This window comes from Aspergillus heteromorphus, assembly GCF_003184545.1.
Source record: "Aspergillus heteromorphus CBS 117.55 chromosome Unknown BO70scaffold_1, whole genome shotgun sequence".
Classification (NCBI taxonomy): Eukaryota; Fungi; Ascomycota; class Eurotiomycetes; order Eurotiales; family Aspergillaceae; genus Aspergillus; species Aspergillus heteromorphus.
In genome coordinates this window covers 2233975-2248823 of record NW_020290406.1, presented here as the reverse complement: position 1 = coordinate 2248823, position 14849 = coordinate 2233975, and the positions used below count along the sequence as shown (strand labels likewise).

General features: G+C 53.8%; 2 protein-coding genes across 2 annotated transcripts; one reads left to right on the top strand and one right to left on the bottom strand.

Annotated features, from left to right (window-relative positions):
* The first annotated feature begins 114 nt into the window (after positions 1-114).
* dapB (dipeptidyl aminopeptidase dapB) lies at positions 115-3303 on the top strand. Its single transcript, XM_025542137.1, has 3 exons — positions 115-2542; positions 2634-2903; positions 3047-3303. Exons 1-3 carry the CDS (start codon positions 181-183, stop codon positions 3166-3168), a joined length of 2754 nt encoding a protein of 917 aa, XP_025404445.1. The 5' UTR covers positions 115-180; the 3' UTR covers positions 3169-3303.
* Positions 3304-4415: 1112 nt separating this feature from the next.
* On the bottom strand, positions 4416-13580 carry gtb3 (glycosyltransferase family 4 protein; the record flags this gene model as incomplete). Its single annotated transcript, XM_025547027.1, has 3 exons — positions 4416-13283; positions 13348-13437; positions 13515-13580. The coding sequence occupies 3 exons, from the start codon at positions 13578-13580 to the stop codon at positions 4794-4796; spliced, it is 8646 nt and encodes a 2881-aa protein (XP_025404444.1). The 3' UTR covers positions 4416-4793.
* Between the last annotated feature and the right edge of the window lie 1269 nt (positions 13581-14849).

The window sequence follows — 14849 nt, the reverse complement described above, 5'->3', positions numbered from 1 at the left end:
TTGCCGACGCCGCCGATAACGATCGCTCCTCCGCTCTTATCATCGAGGTGGCCTGCGCGTTGCTCCCTTTCTCCTCTTCCTCCTCTCCTCTTCCTCTCTTCTCCCCCCCCCCCCGCCTGATCGTGGGTGACACAGACACCTCCTCCCCCGATTGCTTTCCTACACACCCCATCTCCCATCATGGGGAAACCCGACCATGAAGATGACTCGGAATTCCTTCCTATGAGCCGCCCCAGGCTATCCTCGTCTGCCACGTCCTCCGACTCAGGCCTGTCCATCGGTACCACGACCTACCCGGACGAAGCCAAGTACAACGCAACCACCCCGGAAGTTAAACCATCAATCGAAGACCACAGATATCGCGATGTGGAAGAGGGCGAAGCAGGGGCTGACGAGCCGTTCCTCCCATCCTCCAAGAAGGCCGCCGCGGCTTCCGGGAGCCGGGCGTCTCGTCTGATCTGGGCCCTGATCATACTCTGCGCGGCTGGCTGGCTATGGGGTCTGGTGTTGTTTGTGACCCAGGGGCGTGCGAACCACCAGAGTGTCTCCGAAGCGTTGCAGTCGCACGATTCTGATTCGATCTCCGGTGGTACGAGCTCGGGGAAGCCTGTCACGCTGGAACAGGTGCTCACCGGACAATGGATGGCTCGTTCCCATGCGGTCTCCTGGATTGCGGGACCCAATGGCGAAGATGGTCTGCTGGTGGAGCAGGGCGAAGGCCAGGTCAAGGGTTTCCTTCGTGTCGAGGATATCCGCAGTCACAAGAACGGCGTTGACGCCCAGGAAAGCAGGGTGCTGATGGAGAAGGCGGTTGTGGAAGTGGATGGACGGGCGGTCTATCCCGTGGCCACATGGCCTAGCCCCGACCTGAAGAAGGTGCTGCTCTTGTCCGAGCGTGAGAAGAACTGGAGACACTCGTTTACGGGAAAGTACTGGATCTTCGACGTGGCCACCCAGACGGCGCAGCCTCTGGATCCTGCTAACCCTGATGCGCGGGTTCAGCTCGCCGTCTGGTCGCCCACCTCCGACGCGGTCGCTTTTGTGAGAAACAACAATATGTACCTGCGCAAACTGTCGTCAGAGACAATCGTTCCCGTGACGAAGGACGGCGGCGCGCAGCTGTTCTACGGCGTTCCCGATTGGGTGTACGAGGAGGAAGTCTTCTCGGGCAATAGTGCAACATGGTGGTCCGGGGACGGAAAATACATGGCGTTCCTTCGAACCAACGAGTCGGCCGTCCCTGAGTTCCCCGTGCAATACTACCTGTCGAGACCGTCTGGAAAGAAACCCCTGCCCGGGCTCGAGGATTACCCGGAAGTCCGCCAGATCAAGTATCCCAAGGCGGGGGCTCCCAATCCTGTTGTCAACCTTCAATTCTACGATGTCGAGAAACAAGAGGTCTTCTCCATCGATGTGCTCGACGATTTCGAGGACGACGATCGGATCATCATTGAGGTCATCTGGGCGAATGAAGGGAAGATGCTCGTGCGCGCAACAAACAGAGAAAGCGACGTACTCAAGGTGTTCCTGTTCGACACGAAAACCAAGACCGGGAAATTGGTACGACTTGAAAATGTCACCAGCATCGATGGTGGCTGGGTCGAGCCTTCGCAGTACACCCAGTTTATCCCAGCAGACCCCAACAGCGGCCGATTGCACGACGGATACCTCGACACCGTCATCCACGAGAACTACGAACATCTGGGCTACTTTTCGCCTCTCGACAACTCGGAGCCCGTGTTGCTCACCCAGGGTGACTGGGAGGTCGTGGAGGCACCCTCTGCCGTGGACTTGCGCAGAGGCGTCGTGTACTTCATCGCGACCAAGGAACACCCCACTGAGCGCCACCTGTACCAGGTCCAGCTGGACGGGTCCAACCTGAAGGCTCTCACAGACACATCCAAGCCCGGCTACTACGAGGTATCTTTCTCCTCCGGAACCGGATACGCCCTGCTCAGCTACAAGGGCCCGTCCGTCCCCTGGCAAGCGATCATCAGCACCGAGACCGACGAGATCAAGTACGAAGAAACCATCGAAGACAACGCCGCTCTGGCTCGCATGGTCGACACATACGCCCTCCCCACAGAAGTCTATCAAAACGTGACGATCGACGGCTTCACCCTGCAGGTCGTCGAGCGTCGCCCACCGCACTTCAACCCGGCCAAGAAATACCCCGTCCTCTTCTACCTGTACAACGGTCCCCGATCCCAGCAAGTCGACCGCAAATTCACGATTGATTTCCAATCCTACATCGCCTCCAGCCTGGGCTACATCGTCGTCACCGTGGACGGCCGAGGCACCGGGTTCATCGGTCGCGAAGCCAGATGCATCGTCCGCGGCCGCCTCGGCTACTACGAGGCCTACGACCAAATCGCCAGCGCGAAGATATTCGCCCAGAGACCCTACGTCGACGAGACCCGCATGGCTATCTGGGGCTGGAGCTACGGTGGCTTCATGACCCTCAAGACCCTCGAGCAAGATGCCGGAGAGACCTTCCAGTACGGCATGGCGGTCGCCCCTGTCACCGACTGGAGATACTACGGTAAGCCTTTCTCAAAACAATCCAAAACCCATGCCCAAAACCCAGCATCCACTTAACTGAACCTAACCCATCTCATCTCCACCCACAACAGACTCCATCTACACCGAGCGATACATGCACACCCCGCAACACAATCCCGGAGGCTACGACAACACCTCCATCACCGACATGGCGGCCCTGCAAAAGTCCGTCCGTTTCCTGGTTATGCACGGCGCCTCGGACGACAATGTCCATCTCCAGAATACCCTCGTGCTCGTCGACAAGCTCGACTTGGCGAACGTCCAGAACTACGATCTCCATTTCTATCCCGACTCGGACCATAGTATCTATTTTCATAATGCGCATACGATGGTTTATGAACGTGAGTTTTATTCTTTTTTTCCCCTTCGTTTATTATCTTATATCTTATACATGTACATACATGTATGTATATATATATATATGTGTGTGTGTGTGTGTGTGTGTTTAGGATGTGGAGACTAACAGCTACTGCCATGTCAACAGGTCTGTCGAGCTGGCTCGTCAACGCGTTCAATGACGAATGGCACCGCATCGCGAGCCCCGTCCCCGACGATTCGATGTGGGCGCGGGTGAAGCGCTCTTTGCCTCTGACTCTCCTTTGGTAGTAACATCAACATCAGCCTGTTTTCGTTTTTGTATTCATTACCTCCGTAGCTAGTTTTATATATCACTGAAGACCACGCGTGGCATTTGTACAGACTAGAGAGTGTCTGTCTGTTCTGCTCCTCTTTGGAACGAATACAGTATCTTGGATAGGAGAGTGCTGGAAACACCTCGTAGGACACACAGGAGAGAGCCGGGGGATGCAGGGAGCGTAGTAATCCAGACATGGTATTCTCACTATTTATAATTATTTCCCATCGATCCGAATGATAGTTATAACCTTATTATATGTTCATATTTATTATATACTTACTAATTCACAATTACCTACCATCCTCACCAGGTTTAACAACTCTCTATCAACCATGAGACAACTATTTTAACTTTTCCAGCATGCCAGCACACGGGGATCAGACAGCAATAGTATATATAGTCTAGTCCTTGGCTGCATGCAGCTCATCGTTCTCTTTCAATTCTTTCTTGACATCCTTCACCCTCCCCCCTCACCCCTCCAACCAACCACCACCACCATGACCCACCCGTATCGGGGGGGGGGGGGGGGGGGGGTGTTCACCTGCATTCCTCGACCGCCCCCCTCGATAATATACCCGACATTGTTAACGAGGATGGAGACCCCCTGTCCACGGAGGCCCAGGTTATCTTTGAAAGCTCTGCCTGGGTCTCGTCGCCGCGAAGGCCGTGAAGTCGCCTTCGCCTGCTCGACTCGCCCTGGGTCGCGTCGCGACGCGATGCGTTGGTCGCTATTGGTGCCAGCTTGGCGCGGGAGCAGACAAAGACAGACAGAATATGCCGGACAGCTTGAAGGGGAGGGATTGTTGGTTTTACGGACTTTATGATGTCGAGGTTGGGAGGGGGAGGGGGAGGGTTTCGTTGGATATTCTGGTCTGGTCTGGTCTGGTCACGGCTGCTGTTATTACAACCTCCCCGAGTCGGAGCCCTTTCCTGATGATGCACAAAACGCTTTTCATGATCGCTCAGGACATGCACTTCTGTGCTCGCCCCACGCTCCGGGCTGCTCGCTCAGCGAGGCTGGGAGTAAGCAAGTCAAAAGCGGCGCTAGGTTGGATCTGAAGCAGAAAGGGAAAGTTGTTCGGTAGGCTTTCAATGAAACTCGATGATTTCCGACTCGTTTTGGTTGAAATGTAGAGGGATAGATCTCAGTAATCATAATCCTTGGTATCAGTCGGTAGTAAGCCCCCTCTGTGGGCTGTAGGCCCTCATTCATTCTCTCTATTCAAATTTTTATGCTCTAATTAGTTATTGACCACGTCCGATAACAGACTGACTAGCCAACCAACCATTCATCCATCTGTACATGATACATCCGACAAGACACTATAAACAAAAGTCCAGGGTAATCCCAAACGAAACACCACCAAGAATTAGTCCGACAGGAGAGACTGTCATGTCATGTCATGTCAGGTAGGTAAGGTAAAGGAAAGTAAAGGAACGGCTCACACGAGGTGTATGTACAAAAGGAATGATCACATCTCGATGGAATGGAGGATGACTATAAACACAGGACCAAACCAAAAGGACAAAAAAAAAAAAAACAGAGTGGGTATATCTTCAAAGGGAGAGAGAATGGGGGGGGGGAGACATTCAATCAAACAGCATTGCCACCTTCAAGACCCCTGAAAACGCTGGATTGGAGAAATTCCTCGCGCATGATGGTGCTGACGTCCGAGTTGCGGTACTGGTGCAGGTCCTCGCGCTGAAGGCCGCGCAGCTGCTCTCGTCCTGCGGTGGAGAGGGAATGAGAGCGCGAGCGATGGCCAGGGCGACTGGTCACGGGGGAGAGTTGGCCGGGACCAGACAGAGACAGATGGCTTTTGGGGGACTTGCTGCCGGGCATGCCGGAGAAGGAGAGGGTCTGGCGGGGCGCGAAGACGGGCAGAGAGGCGCTGCTGGGGAGAGGCAGGAAGGAGCTGGCGTCGGTCGAGGCATTGCTTAGGCTGGAGCGGATGGACGAGGCGTGTTGGTTGGCGTTCAGCATCGGGTAGTTGGATACAGAGCTGTACAGGGTTGACATGCCCGATGCAGCCGATGAGCGCCATGAGTTGACGGCGCTCCGGGGGATGGTGATGACTTCTTCGTCGATCGGCAGGGTCTGTTGCAGGGCTGTGGCAACGTCCGTGGCCTCGGTGAGGTTGCCGGTCGGGCGGTTGGCCATGATCTTGGCCGACTTGCCGATCCAAAGCATCTGCTCGTGCTCGCGGAGGTACCGGTCTCCACTGAAGGACTTCTGGACGATCTTGCGGGTCATCATGCCAAGTTTGCGGCGATGGTCGCTCTTCTCGTACATGCGACGTGTGATCGCGGCAACTTCCTCGGGGGTAGGGGAGGAGGTGAGCACAGGCGGTGGTGCCTCTGTATCCTCGGCGTATTTACTCCATTCCCCGAGAAGGCCGAGCATGGTGATCTGGGCTCTTGCGAGAGCCAGAGCGTCGTTCGGCGCAACCACGGCGCTGAAGCGAGAGAAGTCATCGGGGTCACTCAGGACTCGGAGAGAGGCGCCCACGTCGGTGCAGACCACAGGAGCACCGGTCAAGGCGGCTTCTCCTAGCGCCAACGGCAGACCCTCGGACAGAGACGAGTTCAGGAACAGCCAGGTGTTTTCCAATACCTTCATTGGGTCGGCAGTACCCCGGAGAGTGACTTTGCCGCGGAGACCCTTGGAAGCGATGATTTCCTGGCATTCAGTGGAGTATGTGGGTGCCTTGTCGATAGCTCCGTAGATGTCGAGGTGGTAATCGTCGAACTTCCACTGGTTGATGATGATATCGGCGGCGAGAAGCGCTGTCTTGATGTCCTTGGCATACCAAACGTGGGACAACATGGTAACCGTAGGGCGCTGGGACTTGATTTCCTTGACAGGGGCAAACTTCTGCATGTCGGTGATGCCATTGACGACCGGGTCGACCTTTCGACGGAAAACGTTGCGATGCTCAATGGTTCCCTGGCAGGTACCAATTTCGACTTCCCAGCCCGGGTTGAAGAAATCGGCACATGGCAGGATGATATCGGCGTGATGCAAAGTCAGAACAGAGGTGACTCGCATCAACCCCAGCAGGGCATTTCTAACAAAGGGAGAAAGCTTGCAGAGTGCAGAAGACAAGCAGAGATTCGTTTCACGCCAGCTGATAGCGTGATCCCAAATTTGTAGCGTGCAGTTTCGCTTCATCTTGCAGACGACCCCATAAGATGCGCTCACGCTGTGATGCGATGCCTGGAACACGTTGGGAATCTTCTCAGGAATAGGTATAGAGAAAATGAACAGATAGCGATACCAGAGTTCCAATGCGATATCAAGAGCCGCCAAGGTAGGAAGCTCGGTGCGGAACCACTCGGACGAGGGGGTGGTATTGGCCATTTCTTGAGTCAGCCAAAGGTCACGCCAGCTCTCCTTCACGATCTCGCTGTCCCAAACTTGGGACCAATGCCGGGAGTCTTGGAAGTACGTGTTGAGATTGACCAAGGCACGAGTCGCCTGTTGGATGTCGGCCTTGGAAAGGTGGATGGCACGAGCTCCCTTGACCAAGGCGGTTAGGATCGGGATGAAGTTCATCTTGATGTCCATCTCACTGGCAGAGGTGACGTTTTCCACTTCAGAGTCAAGCTTGTTCCGAAACAGACCGTGCGTCGGAGTGAGGAAATCAAGACCCCAAAGAGGGATGACCTTCAAGGACAGGATATTCTGCTCCGTCTGGTGCTTAGGAACGCCAAAGTCATTTGCTGACTCGCAGATCATATGCCACTTGATAGTCCTCAGCGAGTTGATCATATCACGGCGACACGCAGAGACACCACCTCCTTCATTCGGCCAGGTGCCGGTGTCAGCAGCCATAACATGCAGCGACTTTTCCGTATCGGCGCCGAAGTCCTTCGACCTGGTGTTGACCACAGCATCGCCGCCAGGCCCGAAGTTGAACAGATCGCTGATCTTCACGGCAAGCGGAGTCCAACTGGAGATGTTGTCGTCTAGGTCTGCACTGGCGGTGATGGTGTCTGCGCGAATGTCCAAGTACTTCTTAGCCGACGCGAGGTCACCACGGTCCCGGCAGCGCCAGTAAGGAGCAAGTGTCTTGTCTCTTCGCAGCAACCGCTCGTCCATCCAGCGGACGATGATACCGTCAAGGTCGACACGTTCCTTCCATCCTTTCCAAATCAACGAGCGAGCACGAGAAGTTGACACGGGGAAGCGCTTCTTGGTCAACCCAAAAAACCTGGTGAAAATGCTCGAATTGAGGCTGTCGCAGTACAGAAGAGGATTATCGTGAACGAATCCGGTAGACTTGGGCTTTACCAGCACCGCAAGATAATCATGTTCGATCATGGGCGGCGTCTGTACCTTTTGTCCATTGAGGGTGGTGAAGATCGTGGGATGGAACTTGTGGTCGTACAGCCAACGAGCCTCGTAGACATCGGCACCCTGGACGAACGTCGCTTCTGTCACCTTGGAATGAGGAATCCACCGGTCGACCTTCTCGGGATGGCGAAGAGGCGGAGCACACCATGACACGGTGCAAGTGATGTGCGAGAGAGCAAATTCAGCTCGAAGCAATTCATCACCGAATCGGGGGTTTTTGCGGTAGTGGTACTTGAAGCGGATGAGATTGCCATCCTTCATATACGATCCTGCTTCGATAAGCCCTTTCCGATTGTACTGGATGCTCTGCAGGTGATTTTCTCCGCGGACACAACGGCGGCCCATTGGTATCTTTGCCTGCGAGGACTTGGACAGGGCAAAGCCTTTCTTTGCCGGAGCACGGTAATCGTAGTGGTACTCGTTGAGCACCTTCCCACCCTTGAACTCCTGACGGACCAACAGAAGCATCTCCTTCGAGTAGACACAGACGTAACTGAGGTTTTTCGTTCCTTCGGGTTCTGTCTTGTGTTGCCCGGCGTAATAGTAGACCTTGAAGCCTCCATCTGGCTCATCGTGTTTGAAAGCAGCAAATGTTCCGTCCAAACTCTGAATCACAAATCTGCTCTTCTTGATGCTGATAGTCATTCCCTTTGTCTCGTTCCAGAGCCGCTTCACATTGTCACGGCCATGAAACAAGAAGAAAGAGAGACCAAGATTCTGCATGATCCGGGAATACGACCAGAGCAAACTCAAGGCTAGGGTTGCTGGTACACGAATGATGCTATGACGTTGGCTCATTACATGGTTGAACTCGCGCTGAAACTCGGGATCTGCGACCAAAGCAACGACGATGAACTTGATAGTTGACGCCATTGCATAGTAGAAAGTGTGCAAGGGCTTCGTGAAGATATACATGGCGGCAGAAATCTTCTTCGGCACATAGGGAATGTGCTCCCGGGTTTCGGGATCTCGGAAAACAGCAGCTTCGCCAGTGCCGTAGTGTGCATAATCGAGGATACTAACAGCACTGGCAGCCCCAAGATTGCTCCGGGCAACATGCACATCAATGCTATCGGTATCAAACCGACAAAGATTGTGTTCGAGCCACAGTCGGCTTTCTTCGGAGAGCTGACAAGGCTGGCCAAGACAACGGTTAAGCAGGGCGTTTCTGATGTCTTTGGGTAGCCGTTCCCAGTGCGAGTCACATTCAAATCCAAGACACAAGTGTTGCAGAAGTTCTTTCTTGGCCCAGCGTATGACGACCGAAGTATTGGGCTCTGAGCGGAGTTGCCGTGCCATGCCCTCGGTGACACCTGCGGTGACGAGAGATTCAGCAAGCACGGCGTACTCATGTGGAATTTGCAACATGGATTCCGCAACTGCATGAAGCAGGATTTCGGCAATGACTTGGCAATTTGCACTGACATCGATCCGTTGATCTAGCCCGCGTCCCACACAGACGGCAATGTTCAGATGCCCTGTTGTGCTACAGCTGAGTGCGTGAATACCGGGGCCAAGCGATCCAACGGGGACAAGCTCGAGGGAAATTTCCCCTTTACCCCATGTCTCCAAGGCTAGGTGCACCAGGGCTTCCGAATTCGGGAACGCCTCTTCAATTCTCGGCTCCTTTCTGCGTGCGAGCAGGATCTCTTTAACCTCGACTCCAGGATGAGCCTGGGGGTCCAATTTCAAGCGAGCATCGGAAGGAACGAGGGATATTTTCTCATGGAAGGTTTGCAGTTCCTGCTGAGACCAGTCGGGATCCGCCCACGGAGCAGTGTAAGCATGGAAAACCCTTCCAAGTTCCACGGGAGAGGAGACCTTCTTCGGCATGCCCATTTTCGCAGAGAAGAGCGAGAGGATGGCGACGCTCCATGTGGCAGACCCAAGGCCAATGACTTCGGAGTACAGGAAATGCGGCAGCCGGACCTTCAGGGCAATACCGACCGGTAAACCAATAAGGCATCCGATAAGCAGTGTTTTGAATGCATGGGGCCCGGTGAAGATTTTCGTGTATTGATACCACAGAAGCCCTGTGTACGCCAGGACGTAGGCACAGAATATGATCATGGCTTCTTCTGTTGACTGGAAGGTCCACAGAAGGGCCGTGGCGAGGGCAAGACTCCATACATGCCACATGAGGAACTTGAATAAAGTCTTCCAGTAGACCTTCCTCTTGTACCTCACATCCCGCTTCTGCGATAAGCGTATGTCCTTCGACTTGTAGACTGGGACAGAGGTTTGCTTTCCAACGAGATCGTGGAGCTCTTGGGCCTTGGTGTCGATAAGAACAGCACCAATCAAGTAATAAGCCAGTCCAAATCCTACTGCCATGCGCTGAGAATCGGTGACAGAGGCAGACAGGCCAATTAAATGGCCACCTGTGAGGAGCTGCACCCATTTATCTAGCAGGGCTAGAACGAAGTACAACACCCCACATCCGATTTCCCGGCTTGACTGCCGCCACTGGATAAAAGCATTGTGGAGTCGTATGCCCTTCTGGGAGCTCCGGAGTGTATCCAGGGCGACCTTTGTTTGGATGTTCCAAGACGAGCTGAAGGGGATTGGTCTGGGCACATCGGCATACCTGCAGTACCAGTCGAGGAGGAAGTTGGTCGCATCCCAGTCCCTGGCAAGCTCGAGAACTAACTGGTCGGTGGTAGGTTTTGTCCAGAGTCCGCGTTTCTTTTCAGCTAGAACGTCCTTCAACAGCGCTTCTCTGGATAGCTTCAACACAGCCGGGTCACTCAGACTTCCAAACACCTTCTCGTCGTTGTTACCATAAGAGGCAACATACCACTTTCGAATCTCCGTGTCATCGGTCCTCCTCAGGCTTTGATACCAGGTGACCCACTTCGAAGCGACAGACCGAAGACCAAAAAGCAAGGTGATAATAAAGACATATATGACTGCAAGGTAGACAGCCGAGTCATGGCCTGTGAACGTGGTAACAATGGGGGAGATGAAAAGGATCGGAACGCATGCGAAGATGATCTTGCGCCCAGAAAGGAAGGTGGACCCAGGATAGCTGAAACTCGCCAGAGAGGCAAAGGCCGAAAAGTAGATCGTCAACGCAATCAGGTAGAGGTAGAAGATGATTCCAGCGCGTGCACTGTGCGTGGCCGAGATAGCAATAAAGCCAATGAGACCTCCAGCGACCGTAAAAGCGATGCCGGCAATCAGTCTGATGAGGACGAACATATTCGCGGCAGCGAAGGCCATTGAGATGAGATAATAAGGGCCTCCGCAGGCAATCCACGTGCCAATCGCACCGGATAGCAGTAGCGAGATCATCAGGGCAATGGTCGCACTCTGCTGCTCATCGTATGTCATGAAAGCCGAAAGATACAATCCGCGACCGATGATCGTGAGCAGAAGGATGTCGATCAGAGCTGGAAACGCAAAGACGCTGAGGAAAGTGAAGCGCTGGTATCCGCGCATTGGTTTGACTTTATCATCTGGATTGACATCAATCTGCGCGCCAGCATACGACGTGGCCATATCCGGAGCCCCGTTGATCCAATTCGGCAGCTGCTCGTTGGTGTAGCTTTTGCGGAAACGATTCGACAGCAGCTTTCCAAAGGTGCTAGGCGAGACATCGAAATAGGCTTCGCAACGCGATCCAAGAGCAAAGGACTCCGCGAAAGCAGCCGCCTGGTCTGACTGGTTATTGAACAACGGGTTTCGATCGGTAACCTCTGTGTAGATCTCGTCCAGAGCACCCTTTCGCGCAGCGCAGAACAACGAAAGGGCCATCATGTCAGTGTAAGCATCGACAGGTCCACTCTGTACCAGCTGGCAAAGACCGGTGGAGATACGAGCTAGGTCCTTCTCTCTCCGATCACGAAGGACCGTGGTCAAGACAGATTCGGTCTCATTGAACAGAGCAAGGCAGGAGGCAGCGGAAGGATGTAGGCAGCCCTGTTCCTGATACCACTTGACACGCGTTTGAACTAGCATCTCAGGTGAGGCTGACCCCTCCAGGTAGGAAACTGTGTTGAGCTCCTTGAGCTGGGCCATAGAAGGTGCATCAACCAGCTGTCGTCGGATGTACGCACAGATTGCTTCCGACAGGTCGCTTTTGGCGTCTGTTAATGACAAGTGCTGCAAGAGCAGGAGTCGTTCCTCGGGACTCAGGACATCAATATCCTGGATGACCCGGCCGGAAAGCCCAATGTCCTCGGTGACATTCTTGGACCATTTCGCTAGGGATGTTTCTGCCTCGAAGCAAAGGTGACGTGGGTAGCCTTTGGCCGATAGGAAAGTGTGTAGCACAGTTCCTGCCAAACCGTGAGCATTTTTGGAGGCAAAGACATCAAAGCCATCCGTATCCATCTGATACACGGCCCAGAACCGTACATCAGTACTCTTGCGGAGTCCAGAATCCAGCCCAAGGTAGATCCGCAACGTATCATTAGATGCCATGGTGGATAGTTCTTTGATTGAGGCGGCGAAGTGATCAGAAGGGTTCCAGGTAGAGAGAATGCACTTGTCGTGAAATTGGCGAAGAAGCTGGCCGATGCTCTGAAGCTTGGACGACGGTACTGGATGGAGCAAGCCAAGGGACTTGAGCCGTTGCTGCGACTGAAGGATCTCTGCAAAAGCAACCGGTGTTGCCTCTGAACCAAGTGGGAAACAACCGAGTTCCTTGTACTCAGAACCAGCCATAGATATAGAGAGCGGGCTACCCTGAGATTTGACTTGCGCAACCCATTCCGGGGGCTCACGAAGCGTGCTGAGTGGCTTCTCGTTAGTCTCTACATGACGTTCCGACGAAGCCAGCAGAGTGTCCAAGGATGGGAAGTAACGAAGGAATGTATCCCAGGTATCGTTGAACTCAGGGTTGCGTGCAATGTGTAGATTGGAGCGCCAACGATCGTGGACCTTCATGATCTCAGCATCCTTGAGCCACCCGAAGGAAGACAGGGGCTCGGGAGTTTTGACGTTCAGAGCGGCGTTCTCGAGGGCAGACTGGCGACCAATCCAAGAGATTGCACTGTAAAAATTGCACCATTGCATAGACCTCTGGACAACGGCATTGGAAAGAGAGGCATTGTCGTCAACAGTCTCCCAGGCTATCACCGAAAATTCTCTCATGCATGCCTCCGACACAAAGGCTTTAATTGTCGACTGCAATTTTCTCAACTGGAAATAGTCCCGCTTCTGGCCGTCAGGAAGTATACTGGCATTTCTGATGACGATGCCGGAGATTGCAGTGGTCTGTAGGATGTTGCGATCTTGAAGAAACGTGGGTGGCCCCGTCTCCAGATACACAGCGAGGCCCAACCCATGAAGCGCCTCCGCCACTTTCGTCAGAACTGTGGGCGTGAACTTATCCTCCCAGTTCGCGAGCACGATTCCGCTGAAGGCAGCCCCGTGGAAGTTACCAGACAGGACATTGTCGATCTTCTTGATAGAGGCTAGGGCCAAGTCCTGCTGAGAAGTAATCAGGGCAAGATCGACCCGGCCTACATACTGCGTCCGCTCGGCATGTGACATGGCCTGGGCCACGCCAGGCTTGGAAGGATCCACGATCAAGAGATCCCATCGGCTGAGAAGGCGACGATGGGCTTTGTCCAGTGGACTGCTGAAGGCACCGAGATAAACACCCACAGACAACGGTTTCTGTTTCGTGCGGTGCGCTGCTGTTAGGGTAAGCTGCTGTCTCGCAAGCCTGTCGAGTTGTTGCGAGACATTGGCCGGCACGACCTCTGGACGTATTCTCGACTAGATGTATCTATTAGAATACGTCCCCCTTCCAGAGAAGGCCGGGTTCAAGAGAAAGACATACCTTGTACCATCTCAGAGCTCGCCAGGTGCCGGAGTAGATGAGATACAGACATCCGCAGACCACAGTGGCCAGCAGGATGGCAATCAGAACCTATTACATGTCAGCGCAAGGGACCTTCCTCAGTCTCAATGCCGCCTGCGGTTTGTCAATGAACAGCAATCACATACAAACTGCCACCAGTGGCTAGTCATCCCACCCCACCCGATGGGCGAGACGTGGAGGATCTCAGCCATGGTGATTATAGATTAAGTAGGTGTTATAGGAGGAAAGGCCGAAACGAAGGACATGTAGAAAGGCGAAGAAATCGAGCCAGGATGGTGAAACTACTATTGGTTGCTCAAATTGCTCATTGGGCCAGATTCGACGGTCCTCCTAGGCCATGATTGTCTGGGCTCGGTGTACCCAGGAAAAATGGTGCCAGATAACTTTTTGAAGTATATAAACGAATGGAGCTGTAGCAGAGATAAAGGCTACCTTCAAGAAAAAAAACAAAAAAAGTAAGGAACAAACGAACGTCAAGATATACGACAGATCCAATGGTTCAAGGAGGAGAGACCCAACAAACCAACAGCCAGCCTCTGTACTTCTGACTTTTTGATTGACGAGAGAAAGCGCGCGTTAGGTCAGCCGCTGGGAAACGTCAGTAAAGGGAGGTCCCCTCTTTTTTGCTTTCTGTTTTTTTTTTTTTTTTTTTTTTTTATTCTCTGGGTCATATGGAATCGGGACCACCGGTCTGATGCAATGAGAGACCGGTGGCGGCCAGCGCAGTAGCTCCGGCCTCCAGGCCGACAAAAATAGCAAGGCGTCTCAGCTCTCCCAGCTAGCCTGGCGCTAGAGGGCTGGGTCTGTTTGAACATGGAAGACAGGCAGGCGGTAACTCGATTTGGTAAGTCAGGTTCGGGGAGATGCAATGCCATGAGGGTGGTGGGGGGAGGGGGGAGGGGGGAGGTTGAGCAGAGGAGGAAGCATGGCAGCCATTGGGGTTGCTCTGTTGGATTCCCGCCTGATCAGGCCAGGGAAAAGAGCAATGACCAAATCAGAAGACTGGGGGATGGGACGGTTCCATCCAGGGTCGGGTTTCCGCAACCCGACAGAGTAGCAATGATGGAAGCGGTGGTGGTATTGGATGCATGATCATTGTGTTGCCCACCAAACCGCTGGGGCTGGCCAGACTCACTCCCCATTGGCCCAGGAGGGGTTTCTTTTGTTTTTTTTTTTTTCAGGCTGCAAAATGGGATTCTAGGATTTCTGGGATGCCCAGCTCCTTGCTTTCTCCGAACCAAGTGGACTGGACTGGACTGGACTGGACTGGTTGAGGGGATTGGAGAGGGGACCGACTGGGAGCAAAAAGCTGAACGAAGCACGAAATCGAAATCATGGGCGGCGGTGGGGAAGGAGCCATGCATGCAGTCGCTCCCAAACCGGGCAAGTGCCGTACCCGTACGGATACCACCAGCCGCCCGTCGTGTATCCGTGTATCCGGGTATCCGGGTATTGGTGTA

Excerpts from the sequence above, each read along its gene's own strand:
- dapB (XM_025542137.1), top strand. The coding sequence starts at position 181 with ATGGGGAAACCCGACCATGAAGATGACTCGGAATTCCTTCCTATGAGC. Across the intron at positions 2,543-2,633 it reads CACCGACTGGAGATACTACG|ACTCCATCTACACCGAGCGA; the intron begins GTAAGCCTTTCT and ends CACCCACAACAG. Across the intron at positions 2,904-3,046 it reads GCATACGATGGTTTATGAAC|GTCTGTCGAGCTGGCTCGTC; the intron begins GTGAGTTTTATT and ends CCATGTCAACAG.